Source organism: Bombus terrestris, chromosome 7 (genome assembly GCF_910591885.1).
Source record: "Bombus terrestris chromosome 7, iyBomTerr1.2, whole genome shotgun sequence".
Lineage (NCBI taxonomy): Eukaryota > Metazoa > Arthropoda > Insecta > Hymenoptera > Apidae > Bombus > Bombus terrestris.
Genome location: NC_063275.1, coordinates 2743167 through 2758974, shown reverse-complemented (window position 1 = coordinate 2758974; position 15808 = coordinate 2743167). Strand labels below are relative to the sequence as shown.

Here is a 15808-nt window from a genome sequence, read left to right as displayed (position 1 = left end):
GAATAGTTAGATAACTGCTACTTGTAAAATTTCATTAATATTACCTCAATCATAAAGCATCAAAGAATATTTACATATACATACGTAAAATGCAAATTTCATGCTCAAAAGTTGTTCGGTAATTAAATGCAATTTGTGCGTATATCATACAAATATAAAATTTTTCTCTTTGCTACTATAATCAAATATTCAAGCAAAATATATATTTGGAAATGTATTGTATTCTATATTCGTATATAAAAAGAAAATAAAGACAATTTATGTAACACGCATGATAAAATATATTCGTATTAAATGGAAGAAAAGAAAACCGCGTTATATCGTGTGTCACATGGTATGATTCATGCGTACCATTCTCATAATGTTTTTATTCCCTAGGATCTAGGGGATATATTTGAATTTAAAAAATTTTGAATTAAAAATGAAAAAGAATAAAAAAGAATGTACGCATTATAATTTCTATCATACATTCTACATATTTATGTATCTTTTATATAATATCATATATATTTATATTATAGGAATATATTTCTATTTGCTACGTTCACGAGAAAGTCGTGTATACATCAGCGGTCTGGTAACTCCCATGGTAGGGATAAGGCTTTTAATGCAATAGTAGAGGAGAAATGAGAGAGTTCACACACATAATACAGATATTGCACCACGCGGTCAAGTGCTGAAGGTATTCCACGCTAATCTATACAAGAACCTACAAAGTTAGGCATCTGCCTTGTTTAGTTCCACGTTACAAGAACTCATTTCATTGTACGATTTTGCGGAATACTTTCCTATTCAATATAAACAAGTATGAGAATAACAAAATCGCGCAATAATTAAACTTGTTAATTTCTCAGTATGTGACGGGGGGAGAGGCATGAGTTTGAACAACTTTTTTCTATACATGTGTATAACCGGCGGTTTCTCTTACTTTCCGAGATACGAAAATATACGAAAATGCAATTCAAAGTTTTGCAATTATACAGATGTAGAAACGATTCTATTTCTGGAAACGGAGATCTTAGACGTGCCGAATTTAGAGAAGAACAATGAAAATGAAAGAGACAGAGGGACTGAGAGTCGAAGCGTTCGGTAACACGTAATTGTTTACGACAAGCTAAGACCTTTAATTCAAAATTCAAACTTTCTTTTCTTTTGATTTGTGATTACTAGAAAATGCAATGGGATGATGGTTTTATGATACAGAGAAGCATCGTGTATTTCTAGTTCACTGTTCAGCAAATTTCCTTAACAAACCAGCCTGCAGCTCACATACGGCACTTAACGAACGTTTGTTTGTTAATAAAATTATTAAAATAGTAAATAGTAAAATTATTAAGATTATTCATTTCGGGCATTTTGTAATTCTAGCTCTTGACTTACAGGAGTCACCCTGTTACCAACCCGCTGTTAACCAGCGATTTACTCCTTTACCTCAGTTCAAGAGTGTATCGCGCTACGGACGCGATTTATAATTAGATTTATTAGTCAGCACACCATGTGCAAACGCCAACCAACCCCAAACGATCACAACATTCGATCAACCACGGGGAATAAACAATGATGAATGAAATTCGTACCAATATACTTATTACATTTTTTTAAATAAAAGGGACTAAACACGATATAATTTGGAACATATTTGCTTATTTAATAAATAATAATTAAATACATATCAATAAGTAACTGTAATTCAAAATATATCGTATTTGATCTCATTTTATTTATTGAGAATGCTCTCACAAATATGTCAGTAGAAATTTAATTTAGAAAAAGTTAAAAATAAAAAAATTTCATTTTTAAATGAGTACCTACATACATTGTCTCAGCGATATTTGACATTGAATTATGTTATACTACTCAACTGCGGCGGGCTGTCAAACTTCACGAAACGTCGAGGGGCATCTCTCCCCTGTGAAGGGGATGACGACCATGCAATTAGCGAGAGATTCTTTTTCTGCAGATATATCACGTCAGGAATATTATTTGCAGTCTATCTATTGCAGTAAACTATTGAAATTACTAATAAAATGAAATTTAGATTTTATTATAACAAAAACATTATCGCGAGGAAAGTAAATTTTGTATTAAATCTAAAAAGTTATCGTTTATAGAGAATATATTAAAATTATTGCATCATTTCATTAATCCATTACCGTTTGAAGGAAACGATTCTCTTTTCTTCTCTAAAAAAGATATAATGAGCAATTAATTTTTCTTTTTAAAGCAACTAATTTTAATTATTGTGCGATTTTACTATTCTCATACTTGTCTGTTTCGAATAGAAAAGTAGCTTTTTCGTAGAATCGTACAATGAAATGAGATCTTGTACATAGGTTCTTGTATATGCTAACGTAGAACACGTTCAGAACTTGGCCGCTGGGAGCAGCAATAGTCCAGAAACAACCGGAATCACAAGTGTGAGCACTCTCATTTCCTTTCTGATAATAAGGTGTGCTTTACAAATCAGCTGCTAGCCACAGTGCGCTATTTTAGTAGGTTAGTGAATGTATAGTATCAAATTGATAATGTATAATATAGTATAGTATAAACAGGGAGGAAATTTCCTCTTTGAAAGTACATACATATGTAATTATAGATGAGCTATTTCGTTAATGATTTAACAGATGGAGCCACTATTTTCTCAATAACCTACAAAACGCTACTATTTCTAATGATACATGTACTGTATGAATTTAGTAAATGCATTTCTAATATTGTTTAATTTACTTTTGATTTTACCTAATAACGAAGTTTGTGTGTGATTATAGAAATCTTATTAAATACGATTAGAAACAATGGATGCATATGAACTATTTCGAAAACTTTCTACTGGTGTAAAATTTGATAAAAAGCGTTTTCAAGTTGATGCAGAAAGATTTCAGGTATTCTTTGAAAATAAAACATTACATTTGAAGATGCAAATATATTTTAAATACATTTCATAGAAATATAGTAACTGTCTTATTTGATACAGCTTGTCAGCAAACAATCTGAAAATGGAGATAATGATGATAAAATGAACATTAAAGCCTTTGATAATATAAATCATTCAACATTATGTGAGAAAAGAAAATATGATGAGGTCGAGAAAGAAACTGAAAACATTAATGACTTGATATTACTTGATGGAATGTCTATTCCTCAAAATAAAAATAAGAAGTGTAAAGTAGCCTTAACTGAAGAAAAACGGTTAAAGTTAGAAAAAGAAAAGGTTTGCAATATTTTATTAATATGAATTAATGTAAGAGACAATAATTATTTTAAAATACTACATTTCTTCATTTAGATTAATCAATTTCGTAATCATCATCACATAAGTGTCACAGGCAATTGTATACCTAAACCTATCTCAGAATTTGATGAACTATCAACAACTTACAATATATCTAAAAAATTAATACATAATATTACAAATTGTGGTTATAAATGTCCGACTCCAATTCAAATGCAGGCTATACCTGTCATGCTGCAAGTAAGATTACTATATTTATTACTGAGATTTCATTTATATTAATGCCTTTAGCTAAAAATAAAACATTGATGTTTTTATAATTATGATTAAAATAGGGTAGAAATGTACTAGCTTGTGCCCCAACTGGATCTGGAAAAACAGCTGCATTTCTGTTACCTATAATTCATTATTTAGGTGGACCAGAAAAGAAAGGATTTAGAACTGTTATATTAAGTCCAACAAGAGAATTAGCAAAACAAACATATAGAGAATGTTTACGTCTTAGTGAAGGTTACAATTTTAGAGTTCATATTATAAGTAAAGTGAATCAAGCATTAAACAAATATGGACTTAAAAGTTCACAGAAATTTGGTTGGTATAAATTATATGGAAAATTATACATCAAAGTAATATGATATACAATTATATTTTTATTTATTGTAGATATATTAATCACTACACCAAAAAGAATAATATACCTGTTGAATCAGGATCCACCAGCTATTTCCTTTAGCAAGTAATAATATATATATTTTGCTATATATTAATCTTATCAAAGTTATGTATAATGCATGAAACATTAAAAATTTTATAGTGTTGAATGGTTAATTGTGGATGAAGTAGATAAACTCTTTGAGGATGGGACAAGGTGCTTCAGAGACCAGCTAGAAACAATTTCAAAGTCATGTACAAATGAAAACTTACATAAAGCAATGTTTAGTGCAACCAATACTCCTATAGTGACCAAATGGTGTAGACGTAATCTGAAAGGTCTTATAACAGTTACTGTTGGACACAGGTTTAATTTTCTTTTTTTATATGTTTAACAAATTATATACTGTTTCTTTACATAAGTGATTATTGGTATTACATCCATCATAGAAATGCTGCAACAGACTTAGTAGAACAAGAATTGTTATTTGTTGGGGCAGAGAGAGGAAAACTTGTGGCACTTAGAAATATTATTCAAAAGGTATCACTTTTATTTGTCAATACATTTGTGAAATCTATGTTAATAAATTGTTACGTGAATAATTGCATTTGATAAAGGGAGTATTACCACCTGTACTAGTATTTGTGCAAAGCAAGGAAAGAGCACAAGAATTATTTAACGAACTTATATATGATGGAGTCAATGTTGATGTTATTCACGCTGATAGAACACAAACGCAGGTATATTTTACATAGATGATAACTTATTAACCAAATAATATTAAATATAATACACCTTTCTTCTTTTCAGCGAGACAATGTCGTTCGTTGTTTTAGAGAAGGAAAAATATGGGTATTAATATGTACAGAATTAATGGCAAGAGGTATTGATTTCAAAGGTGTAAATCTTGTTATTAATTACGATTTTCCACCATCTGCTATTTCTTATGTTCATAGAATTGGTATGTATTTCCAAATTTGATGAAAAAATTAAATATTTCAAAACTCTCAATATGTATTGTTTTAAATAGGTCGCACTGGTAGAGCTGGACATAAAGGAAAAGCAATTACTTTTTTTACTGTACAAGATACTACAAATTTGAGGAGGTAAATGTTGTTGAAGCATTATATTAAAATATGTAGATATGATAAAATTATTTTATGTAAATATCTACAAATAGTTTTTAATATTTTAGTATAGCTACTATCATGCGTGAATCTGGTTGTAATGTTCCTGATTATATGTTAGCCATGAAAAAACATAGTAAAAGGGAAAGACGGAAACATGAACGCAAGGCTCCTATTAGAGAAAGGATATCAACTGTACCTACATTCAAACGCGTAGAAACATTTAAAAAAAGGTATGATATATGTAGTTATACTTGCTTCTAGTAAATATCTAGTAATTAGAATATTATTTCTTAAAATTACTATTCCTTATTTGCATGTTACAGAAAAGTTGCTATAAACGATTCCAAAAAGAAAAATGAATTAGAAAGTAAAGAGAATAAAGATAAAAAAATAAATACAAAACATTTAAAAAAAGAGAAATAGATAAACAACATACAATTTAAAAAAGAAAGAGGAATGACTTAAAAAGTTTCTGAATAAAACGTGAATAAAAGAAATAGTCTTATATATACTTAATATCGTGTATATTAACCGATACATATTGTAAACTAGTAAAAAATTTATAATTATATTACATGTGAAGTAAATGTATTGTATAAACAATAAAATATTTTAAATACATATGTATAAACGCTTACGTATATATAAATATATGTTGTATATATCCATCAATCATCATCAAGAGATAAACTATTAAGTAAGTATGTTAAATATATTTGTATGGCCTGATATGGTTTATTACAATACTATATTATATTTTTTGTATAATAGGATAATTATTGATTTTATATGTACACTTGCATACTCATACGTATCATATAAAAATATTATATATTTAAAAATATATTATTAACAATATTATATTCTTAATTAGTATATTTTAATTATGAAATAGTAATTGAGATATTGAATACAATATTTAATACAAAATATCACATCATTATTACACATGGCAATATATTAAATTTGTATATCTGATATGTATTAGCCTATATAGATCAATTTATATGAACACACATTACAAGATAGTTGTATTAGATGAATATTGATTATTATGGTATTCATTAAAATAAATTGCTTTTAATAAGAAAAAGTTATCATTACCTTTTTAAGAATTATGTTACAATTATGATGTTATAAACTTGAACATACATAAATTTTATTTTGTACTTTTGAATATTAATCACAAAACGATACTTAAAAATCATGGCACTAGCTCATTTCTTTTATTTAAAATTTTGAAATCTGAATAATTGTATTTGACTACTATGTATTTATCGTTTAAGTAATTATATATTTTTGTACAATATACACATAAGTTCATATACACATCAGTTAAAACATTTCATACCCTATTTGTGTATATTTTACATATATATAAAAACATACATGTTTTTTTAATTTTATGGAAATATTAAAATTCATTTTCTTTCAGTAAAACATATGGTACAAATGAAATATAAAAAATATATTATTAGGTTTCACATAGCCAATCACAAGGTAGTTTAGGCATTTTATTTGCTGGCCATGGAAGGTAACCTGCCGTTTTAAAAATCCAATAATCATAAGATACTTTAGCTATCAAGCTTATCAATAGCACGACTTCTGTAGCAATAATATAATAAATATAATCTGTCCAATCACCAGGATAAACGCACATTTTTGAAGGTTCTAAGTCAACAACTTTTTCCTTTACATTTTCGCACAATACTTCATCGGAATCTAATATGCGAGTTTGTAACCATACCTGAGTTATAATATATAACATTAAACATTAGAAATAATGCAGATCAATATTAAATTATTGTTAAAATATTACCTTTAGGTACTTGGCCGTGTTACAATCACAATGTAATTCATTTCCTCCAAGCTTTACTAATCGCGAACTGATAAAACTTTTGTCATGAGTATTAGGACTTAAAATGTATGTTGGAAGCTGCGCATTTAAAATATCATGCATATTATTGAAATATTCTTATTTACTACTTACCAAACTTCTTTGAATTCTACTTACAGATTTAATTTTATTGTATCGTAAACTAAGTAAAGCATAATTATCTAAAAATTTGGACCCTTCTAATTTATTTATAGACGATATATGATTGTAGTCTGCATAAAACTCTCTTATATCTTCATAAGATGGATTGGTACTCAGATCATCTAATGCAGTGATCTATAACAATTAATAATAACATATCACTTAATGATATAATAAAAATGATAAAAATATTATTTTCGTATTATATTTTTATATAATTAATCTTTAATTTTTATCAATGAGATAAGCATCAACAAATAGCAATCAAGTAAATTAACATACTTTAGTGATTTAGACAACGTAAAAAAATATAATATTTACGTACATTATTACATGATACATTCAGGGCTATAGTATTGCGAGGTAATTTTTCAGGTAATTCGGTAATTTGAATTCCGCTACAATCTACATTTACCACTAAAGTCGGTGGTTTACCTTCGACAATATCCAATCTTCTGAAGTTGCATTGACATTGCCATGTATCACCTTTTGGACATTCTGTTTGCAACTATCGATCCATGAAATAAAATTAGATAATAAATATCACATTAGAACGTTAATTGAATTGCTACTTATATCGCATAATGCTGGACTCTAAAAATATAATTTTTGTTTTTAAACTATTACCAAACTAAGATATCGAACTTGTTTCAATGGAACTTGTTCTGTAGTGTTGAACCAATGCCAAGTCTTACTAGCTGAACATACAGTTTCATTTTCATGATTGAAATTAATTTGCTTTTCTCCTGTTTTATTAATATATTGGTAAATGTCATGACACCAAAGTGTATTTGTTCCTAAACATAAAAGCTATGTTATATCTTAAACAATCTGTACAATGTTGATATTGAAATCTATCACTAGTTCCTACTTACCTGAAATATCAAGCCAAAATTCTCGGCCATTCATTGTATTTAAGGCTGGTAAATGTGTGAGATTATTATAAGACAAATCCAAAGTAGTGAGTTGAGCTAATCGAGTAAGTGAATTATTCTCTACTTCGATGAGAGCATTGTTTGAAAGATTCAAGCAAACTGTTGGTGTCATCATTCGAAACTGTCCCTTCACTCTATTAATTTTACCATCGGTAATTGCAAGTGACTTTAGCCTTCTCCACCGAATTTCACTTACATTGAATATATCCAATGTTGCATTTCTTATATGTATGTATGATATGTTTGATGGAAATCCTGTAATGATCAAAATGTTATTAGAATACTTGCAATAAACCTTGAAACATATGTCAAATACTTGTGTATGTAATGTATCAATAAAATAATCGTATTTCACTTGTCAATAATATAATTTTATAATAACCTGCACAGGAAAGTTCCGAATCAAAGTTCTGAACATCCAAGTTGCAACAAAGTACAGCATTGCCCTCAGGATTATTATGGGCTACAACAATTTTCTTACAAGAACATCGAGTTGTTTTAACATCAGGACATTCACTGGATTGCCGATAAAAGCATTGTTCTAAAAGACCATCAGATATCCCAATAATTGAAGTTGAAGAGGATGTTTGTTGATCTTCTTCTGTCCTTGCACTTGCTACACCAGCATATAAACACATCATTATGGCAAACCACTGCATCTGCAAATCCAATTGATCCTTTTAAAAAAAATATTAATTAATTAATAACTTTATACTTTACACAGTTACTTCAATATGCAAATAAAATGCAAATTTTTCATTATAAAACTAGCACAAATACTTCCACTGTGACAATATATTAAATTAAACTTAAAACAAAATTTTTTATCATACAAAATCATGAACATTTCATGATACATGTATTGTTAAAATTAGTAATTCAATTGTCATAATACTTTGTTGTCTAATAATATTAATATTAGCAACATTTCTCAAGTGATAAACAGGGATTGAATGCCTAAATATTACTTAGCTTACAAATAAAAAGAGAAAGTTTTCATAAAAATTTCATATAAAAGTTGTTATTACTTTACTTACAATTGAACTTAATGCTAACAATTATTTATCTAATTATAAAAATAGTTTGTATTATTTTTCTGTTGCTTCTGATTTCTTATTTTAATAAAAGCTAATCATAATAGGGGTATTGAAACAGTACAAAATTTAACACATTTTATATATATATAACTTTACACATTTATATATATATATATATAATGTAATGTCGTTTTAATTGGATTCTATGTGAAATGTTACATATCTTCGTGAAAAGATAGAAAATTAATGTTCTTTTCGCAAAATATTCGTATACTATATTTATTCACATATGGGCTTATGAATTTGTATAATTAAAAATAAGAATTGTAAATAAGACGAAAAACCTATAACTTAAAAAACTATATGTTGTAAAATAAAAATCTATCTTTTGAAAATCTATCTCTAGTTTTCGCAAAAATTAATTGGAAACAATATTATAATTGTATTTTTAAAAAAGGATTGTATTCATAATAATTAATTGATAAAATAGTGTATTCCTATAATTTTACTTTAACTAAAAATATTAATGCTGTAACGTCATACGGATTTAAAAATAACTACGAAATAAACTGTAAGCATTTCAAGTTTTTGTAAGTAGAAACTTCATTTTCATGGTTTAACCATGTTTATAAGCAGATATAAAGTATACATATATACACATACGGTCATACAACATATTGAAAAGAAAACTTTTTGAAAAATATGTATATTATATAATTTATTCATTATTATAATAAATTTTGGATACAGTTAAGGCAACAGTAATAATTTTAACAAAGGATAAAAACTAATATCGAAACTTACTCTCGAACATAGCTCGAACATACATTGCCGTGTTTCACTGAGAAAGAATTGAAAAAATTACTTATTATGTACACACACATATATATATATATATATGTATATATGCATATGGATAAGGCATAGGATTTATACTTAAATAACTAATATCGAGTAAAAATTTGAAAAAAATGTATTTTTTATTCAAATTTCAGTTACCTTCATCTTGCACAGTTTTATAATAAAACTGGCAAAAAATCCTTCTACATTGCGAAGTAATTTTTAAGTTGTATTGTTTTCCATTCGATGTAGAACAATGTTATGTATGCAACTGAGAGATAACTCACGGATAAAAATAATCACAATTGAGAATAAACAAAATTTTGTTTCTGTGTAAGAAAGGCACACATATTGCGTATTCGCACTAAAAGAATGTGGATAAATTAATTCGTTTAGCAGTCTCCGACACTTTAGGTCATACAGGTCGACCTATTAATGAATCAAAATTGGTTAGCTAGTGGCAGAACGCGTCGCTTATTACACTCGGTGGCCCTGTACAAACGATAAATTACTCCATCACTAGAATCACTGTTATCCTCCTTTCCCAACTTTGCTTTCATCTTTTGTTTTTTTATGTTTTTGATATTTAATTATTTACATATCTACATATCATGCAATATACCCAGTACAATAATAAATATTACAAAAATGTTTGTAATCTAACATTCCATTAAATATATATGCATGTATGCTTCATCTTAATTATTTCAATAAAAATTAGTTATTATAAAAGTTAAGTATTAATGCTGTGTACATACATATGTATTATGATGTTACTACTGACTATTAAAGTAGATATATAGATTTGTAATATTTTTAATTTCTGTAACATTCATTATTTACAATTAATCGAATTAATAACATATAAACAAGGTTCGGTCTACACGCGCTTTAACATATCTAAATAATTCGAGAAACTTCGATTAATCAATTTAACGTTGTTTTAACATATTTTTATGCTTGTACTAGATAACTTTAAGAAATATAATGTATAATAAATGTTAATTATAAATAAATGTTATATGTAAATAAAAGAAATATAATGTATAATTAAATGTTAATTTTCAAAATTGAAAATTCCCAACGATAATGATATTTACGTATATACATGAATATACGATACCAAGTTATTGTATTGTGATGATTAAACAAAGCATGTCTTAACAGTTCCTAAAAACCATGAAATAGGATGATAAAGATACAATATTCAATACAATACCATTAAATCAATCGTATAAAAATGTTCAATATGTAATCAATGATACAAATCAGTTAATGATATTTATTTCTTACTGCACAAAGTACGGATTATAGATCTGCTTACTGCATTGATAGTAAAAAATGATTGAACCTGTTGAATAATTGTGAAAACAAGTTGGTGAAATTATTTACATTATTATTACATTCTTATTTCTTCAAAATATAATACGACTAATGATATCATTTTATTATTATTTAGTTTTGTAATTAGAAATATATGTACGTATATAAAACATAATATTTAAATAAAGTTAGGAAATTAAATTTGACACACTTCTATTTTCTTGTAAAATGTTATTTTCTCTTAATATTACTCAGGTTCTTTTAACAGAAGAATATAATGATTTTAAATAATTTAACAAATAGTAATAAAATTAATATATATATATAATTAAATATTATATATATATATTTAATATATATTAAATATATATAATATTTATAATATAATATAAATATATATAATATTTAATATATATTAAATATATATAATTGTTGACATATCTTTTTAACGAAGTAATTTTTTTGTGGAAAAATATCACTTTAGGAATAGTATAACTCTAAATTTGATTTCTTCTTTAATTTAACATATTAAAGTTTGAAAATTAATAGCTTGGTTTCTACAAATTTGTATGTTTACTGTCCTAAATGATAAGTGACAGAGAAGAATGGCAGGAGTAATTGGTCATGATTAAGCACATATTAAAGACAAAACGTTATCCAAAAGTAAAATTAAAATTAAAGATAAGAATTTCTATTCCATTAGATGACAAATTAATATAATATATAATATAATATTTTAGGCGACATATTTTTATATGTTTATCGTAGAGAATCTTTTAAGTGAGTTAACCTTCTTCGTATCGAATAATCTTTGCATTTTGCATATACACTTATTGCTGTTTGTCAGTGTTTTAAGATGGCGGACTTAAACGAGAAGTTGTTAGCAGAACTCCTCAAAAAACCTGGAAATAATGTATGTGCGGATTGTGGGGCAAAGAGTGAGTGGGTTTTCTAAGAAGCATTACCGTATCGTAATGTAGAAGACATTAACGGGGATTTATTTTATTCTATTATATTACAAACTATTCACTGGTTGAATACTAAATCTTGTTTTCCTAACTTTATTCAGGATAAATCCAAAAATAATTTAATTATAACTCTAGTATTAGAAAGGATAATGTTGAAACTGTTATTTTTATTTGCCTTTACTTTGTTACAACTAACTGAAAAAATTTGCTTTGTACAACATCGTTGTTCTGAAGTGATATTATTAATTCAGCAATTAGTTTACGTTTATACATATCTTATAGTATAAGGCTTATGATGTTGTGTGATTACAAATTTTTGTATGAATTATATTTAAAATAGGCAATATTGTATTTGTTTTAAAGAATCTTGAAATTGTTTCATTTGGAATGCTTTTTATGTAAGGAATTTAAAAGTGTCGCTATAATATTTGATACCAGTTCAGTTTATAATTGTATATAGTAATAAAGAGATTTCATACATCTAGATTGTGTTACTTCTTACGTTTATTTACCTCTCTTGCTATAATCTTTCTGGAATGATATATAGCATTATGTGTTGTTCTTTTAAAATGAGTAGCTAGTTTGTTTTGTCATTTTAAAAATAATGCATATCATATTTCTTTATTTACTGAAATCTTTTTTACAGTCATATATGTTTATGGTTATCTATATTTGAATAAATTATAGCTATGTCAGAAAATCAGACAATAAAATATTTTCATAAGGTTAATTGGAATTAAATTCCAGATCCAGAATGGGCTTCTTATAACATAGGAATATTTGTATGCACAAGGTGTGCAGGTATACATAGATCAATGGGTGCACATATTTCTAAAGTTAAACATTTAAAACTGGACAGGTGGGAAGATTCTCAAGTAAATAGAATTAGAGAAGTTGGTAATATCGCAGCTAGGCTTCATTATGAAGAACGTGTACCTCCATGTTATCGCAGACCAAATCCAGATGCACCACAGTACGTTGTTATATATGTATTTGTAACAATAAGTTAGAAACAAATATATTCTAAAAATTATCTCTTTCGATTAACAGAGTATTGGTAGAGCAATGGATAAGAGCAAAATATGAAAGAGAAGAATTTTGCCATCCAGAGAGGCAAAATCATTATGTGTCAGGATTTATGGAAGGATTTTTAATGAAACGCGGTAAAGAAGATTCGCGATATCATCCTCGAAAATTTGTTCTTTGTGAGGCAGATGATACTCTCAAGTATCATGTTAAAGAAAATAAGGTTTATGAACATTAATTATAAATATTTATTTAACATTTGGTATGTACTGTTTCTATTCTTACTAGTTTTATTATGTTTTAAGGAACCTAAAGCTGTCCTTAGAATATCGGAGTTAAACGTGGCTTTTGCTCCTCCTAAAACTTGTAATCAAAACAGTCTACAAATATCATTTATGAAAGATGGAACCACAAGACATATCTATGTATACCATGAAGATCCAGAAGTAATTACAAATTGGTATTTGGCAATACGATGCGCTAAGTTACATCGTCTGCAAGTTGCATATCCAGGAGCAACCGAGGCTGAATTACTTTCACAACTTACTAGAGACTTCCCACGTGAAGGGTTTTTATGGAAAACTGGACCTAGGTATACGGATGCTTACAAGAAAAGATGGTTCACATTAGACGGACGAAAATTAATGTATCATGATGATCCCATGGTCTGCACATACTTATTTACTAGATACAAGTATATTATTACTATTGAAAGATAATTGATAAGTTTGTTTTGTGTCAATTTGAAGGATGCACATCCAAAAGGTGAAATCTTCTTGGGTCATAGTTCAGATGGTTTTGCAGTAAAAACGGGAGTACCCCCAGGTGCAAGGGATCAAGGGTTTTCATTTACTCTTGAAACACCAGATAGAACCTATCTCCTTTCTGCTCAAAGTGATGATGATAGATCACAATGGATAAGTGTAATTCAAAAAGTGATAGATAAACCACTTACTCCACAAGATGCAACTGGTAAGTCTTACGAAAATAAAGAGAAAAATTCAAAAAAAGGAAAGTTAAAAACGTTGAATAATGTTGTTTTTAATTAAACGTTTACAGTGGCAGCACGTCTTATAAGAAAACGCACAGCCAGTGGAACAATGAATATATTTTCATCTACAAGGTAGGGCTGGATCCCTCTTAGGTGCCTTTCCTAATTGTTACAAGTGAATATTAGATGAACCAATTAAGCCGTTTTATTAAGACTGTTGAGGAAGTAGATCAATCGATCCGATAGCGAATAGATAATGTTTTGTAATCGCACAATGCTATCGAATGCCGTAAGCATATTTATTCATAAAAATACACGTTATATCTTATACATACATATAACGTTATAAAAAATACCTTTTAAGTAAACACGATGTAATTTTTAATATTCTTGTATGATCATTATCAACAAATTTAGAAAGTTTAATATGGTCAAGTAGTAAATTCAATTGATCTAAATACATATATCGAATAAGTGATTTTTTCTGATAACATAATATGAAAATGAAATAAATATAACAAAGTTGATATACTCTTTGAAGATACTTTTATCTTGAAATGCTTTTTGCTTACTGTCAAATCAAGGTGACAGTATTATATATTACATTATGAACAATTTTTACTTAATAATATTACTATGTAATATTTATTTGCTGATTAATGGAAACGTACAAAATTCTAACAAAATACATAATATCCTTTTTGGAAATTTAAACTAAGTATTGTATAGTAATGTAATGTGTGGAAAAAAGAAGTAATGAAAGTAGAGCATACTGAATGAATGTCTAAGTGTTTAAATTTTATTCAATACTTGAATTCAATGTTATTTGCAGTATTTTTGTTCTGTGATGATTATCAATCACTTAGATTTCCAAAATAAGTGTAAAACCATAAATAGTGCGATATTCTATATGGAAGTAGTAAACTTCCATGGCCTATCCTTTTATGCATTCTTTTATACAATCACAGTAGGTATAATCTAAGCTAAGTCAGTCAGATTCTACATACATAATGGTACATACATACATATTGTGTTGCTACAAATATATGTATTATATAATTAATATATTATAACATTTATATGAACAATATTTATTATAGAAACGTGAAATGCATATAATCTTTCATTGCCTTGAACATGAAATAAGCTTTTTCTTATAAAATACATGTTTGTACAATGATCAAATCTTTTTCATAAAACTGTGTCAAATGAAGAGACTAGTTCATTTTACATACGTATATGTGTCATGAAGATACATGCAAATTAAGAATAATAAAAATATTTTATTTGTTTCAAAAATGGAAGGTAATATTTTCATACTAGTGCATTGTATTATTGAAAACACATTTCAATGATAATAATAGTATGACATTTTTCTCTAACGTGATATATCTCTTTCTGTATTTCAAGTTTAATTCTATTTAACAGTTCAAAGTAATATTGGAATATTATTTGTTTACTAATAGAAATCGTATTGTTATATCGAAATAATGTGATTTCCTCCCTTCCTTGTTTCAGAATATTTTCTTGATAATACTATTCAGAGTATTACTTATCTATTAGATTAAATATCAGTTTGAGGGTGTACATTTTCTGTGAAAATATTTTCCTAAATATAGCAATATTCTACTATGCA

General features: G+C 27.2%; 3 protein-coding genes and 1 long non-coding RNA gene across 13 annotated transcripts; 3 read left to right on the top strand and 1 right to left on the bottom strand.

Moving 5' to 3' along the window:
• The first annotated feature begins 560 nt into the window (after window positions 1–560).
• LOC125385361 lies at window positions 561–2325 on the top strand. Of its 2 annotated transcripts, none has more exons than XR_007224510.1 (3): window positions 561–1089; window positions 1171–1287; window positions 1383–2325. It is a non-coding gene; the product is annotated as an uncharacterized LOC125385361 (long non-coding RNA). The 2 variants fall into 2 exon arrangements; XR_007224509.1 differs by having other exon boundaries at window positions 1171–1316.
• Window positions 2326–2341: 16 nt separating this feature from the next.
• LOC100649451 (probable ATP-dependent RNA helicase DDX52) lies at window positions 2342–5635 on the top strand. Of its 4 annotated transcripts, XM_012309834.3 has the most exons (14): window positions 2356–2496; window positions 2625–2680; window positions 2769–2882; window positions 2975–3211; window positions 3287–3472; window positions 3568–3823; window positions 3896–3968; window positions 4047–4250; window positions 4334–4424; window positions 4502–4624; window positions 4695–4845; window positions 4915–4990; window positions 5080–5244; window positions 5338–5635. In XM_012309834.3, exons 3-14 carry the CDS (start codon window positions 2796–2798, stop codon window positions 5435–5437), a joined length of 1749 nt encoding a protein of 582 aa, XP_012165224.1. In that variant the 5' UTR covers window positions 2356–2496; window positions 2625–2680; window positions 2769–2795; the 3' UTR covers window positions 5438–5635. The 4 variants fall into 4 exon arrangements, with proteins under 4 accessions (XP_012165225.1, XP_048262960.1, XP_012165224.1 ...); XM_012309835.3 differs by lacking the exon at window positions 2625–2680 and having other exon boundaries at window positions 2342–2496; XM_012309833.3 differs by lacking the exon at window positions 2356–2496 and having other exon boundaries at window positions 2510–2680.
• On the bottom strand, window positions 5447–10445 carry LOC100649331 (protein halfway). 6 transcript variants are annotated; one of them, XM_012309827.3, is made up of 9 exons: window positions 10024–10445; window positions 9829–9865; window positions 8370–8664; window positions 7928–8242; window positions 7680–7849; window positions 7378–7560; window positions 7029–7187; window positions 6834–6950; window positions 5447–6761 (listed from the first exon to the last, which is right to left on the bottom strand). In XM_012309827.3, exons 2-9 carry the CDS (start codon window positions 9847–9849, stop codon window positions 6489–6491), a joined length of 1533 nt encoding a protein of 510 aa, XP_012165217.1. In that variant the 5' UTR covers window positions 9850–9865; window positions 10024–10445; the 3' UTR covers window positions 5447–6488. The 6 variants fall into 6 exon arrangements, with proteins under 6 accessions (XP_012165217.1, XP_012165220.1, XP_012165219.1 ...); XM_012309830.3 differs by having other exon boundaries at window positions 8370–8646; window positions 10024–10444; XM_012309829.3 differs by lacking the exon at window positions 9829–9865 and having other exon boundaries at window positions 10024–10443.
• A 1387-nt stretch (window positions 10446–11832) lies between these two features.
• Window positions 11833–15308, top strand: LOC100649091 (arf-GAP with dual PH domain-containing protein 1). Its single transcript, XM_012309826.3, has 8 exons — window positions 11833–11850; window positions 11928–11967; window positions 12035–12125; window positions 12903–13128; window positions 13206–13404; window positions 13487–13846; window positions 13931–14153; window positions 14241–15308. The coding sequence occupies exons 3-8, from the start codon at window positions 12044–12046 to the stop codon at window positions 14306–14308; spliced, it is 1158 nt and encodes a 385-aa protein (XP_012165216.1). The 5' UTR covers window positions 11833–11850; window positions 11928–11967; window positions 12035–12043; the 3' UTR covers window positions 14309–15308.
• The last annotated feature ends 500 nt before the right edge of the window (window positions 15309–15808 follow it).

What these genes read in the sequence shown, in the direction of transcription:
- LOC100649451 (XM_012309835.3), top strand. Translation starts at nt 2,796, where the DNA reads ATGGATGCATATGAACTATTTCGAAAACTTTCTACTGGTGTAAAATTT. An exon ending in TAAAGTTAGAAAAAGAAAAG is followed by an intron (nt 3,212 to 3,286) that starts GTTTGCAATATT and finishes TTCTTCATTTAG; the next exon opens with ATTAATCAATTTCGTAATCA. An exon ending in CCAGCTATTTCCTTTAGCAA is followed by an intron (nt 3,969 to 4,046) that starts GTAATAATATAT and finishes AAAATTTTATAG; the next exon opens with TGTTGAATGGTTAATTGTGG.
- LOC100649091 (XM_012309826.3), top strand. Translation starts at nt 12,044, where the DNA reads ATGGCGGACTTAAACGAGAAGTTGTTAGCAGAACTCCTCAAAAAACCT. An exon ending in ATCATGTTAAAGAAAATAAG is followed by an intron (nt 13,405 to 13,486) that starts GTTTATGAACAT and finishes TTATGTTTTAAG; the next exon opens with GAACCTAAAGCTGTCCTTAG. An exon ending in TGTATCATGATGATCCCATG is followed by an intron (nt 13,847 to 13,930) that starts GTCTGCACATAC and finishes GTCAATTTGAAG; the next exon opens with GATGCACATCCAAAAGGTGA.
- LOC100649331 (XM_012309827.3), bottom strand. Translation starts at nt 9,849, where the DNA reads ATGTTCGAGCTATGTTCGAGA. An exon ending in TGTTCGAGCTATGTTCGAGA is followed by an intron (nt 8,665 to 9,828) that starts GTAAGTTTCGAT and finishes TTTTTTTAAAAG; the next exon opens with GATCAATTGGATTTGCAGAT. An exon ending in TGAATGTATCATGTAATAAT is followed by an intron (nt 7,188 to 7,377) that starts GTACGTAAATAT and finishes TAATTGTTATAG; the next exon opens with ATCACTGCATTAGATGATCT.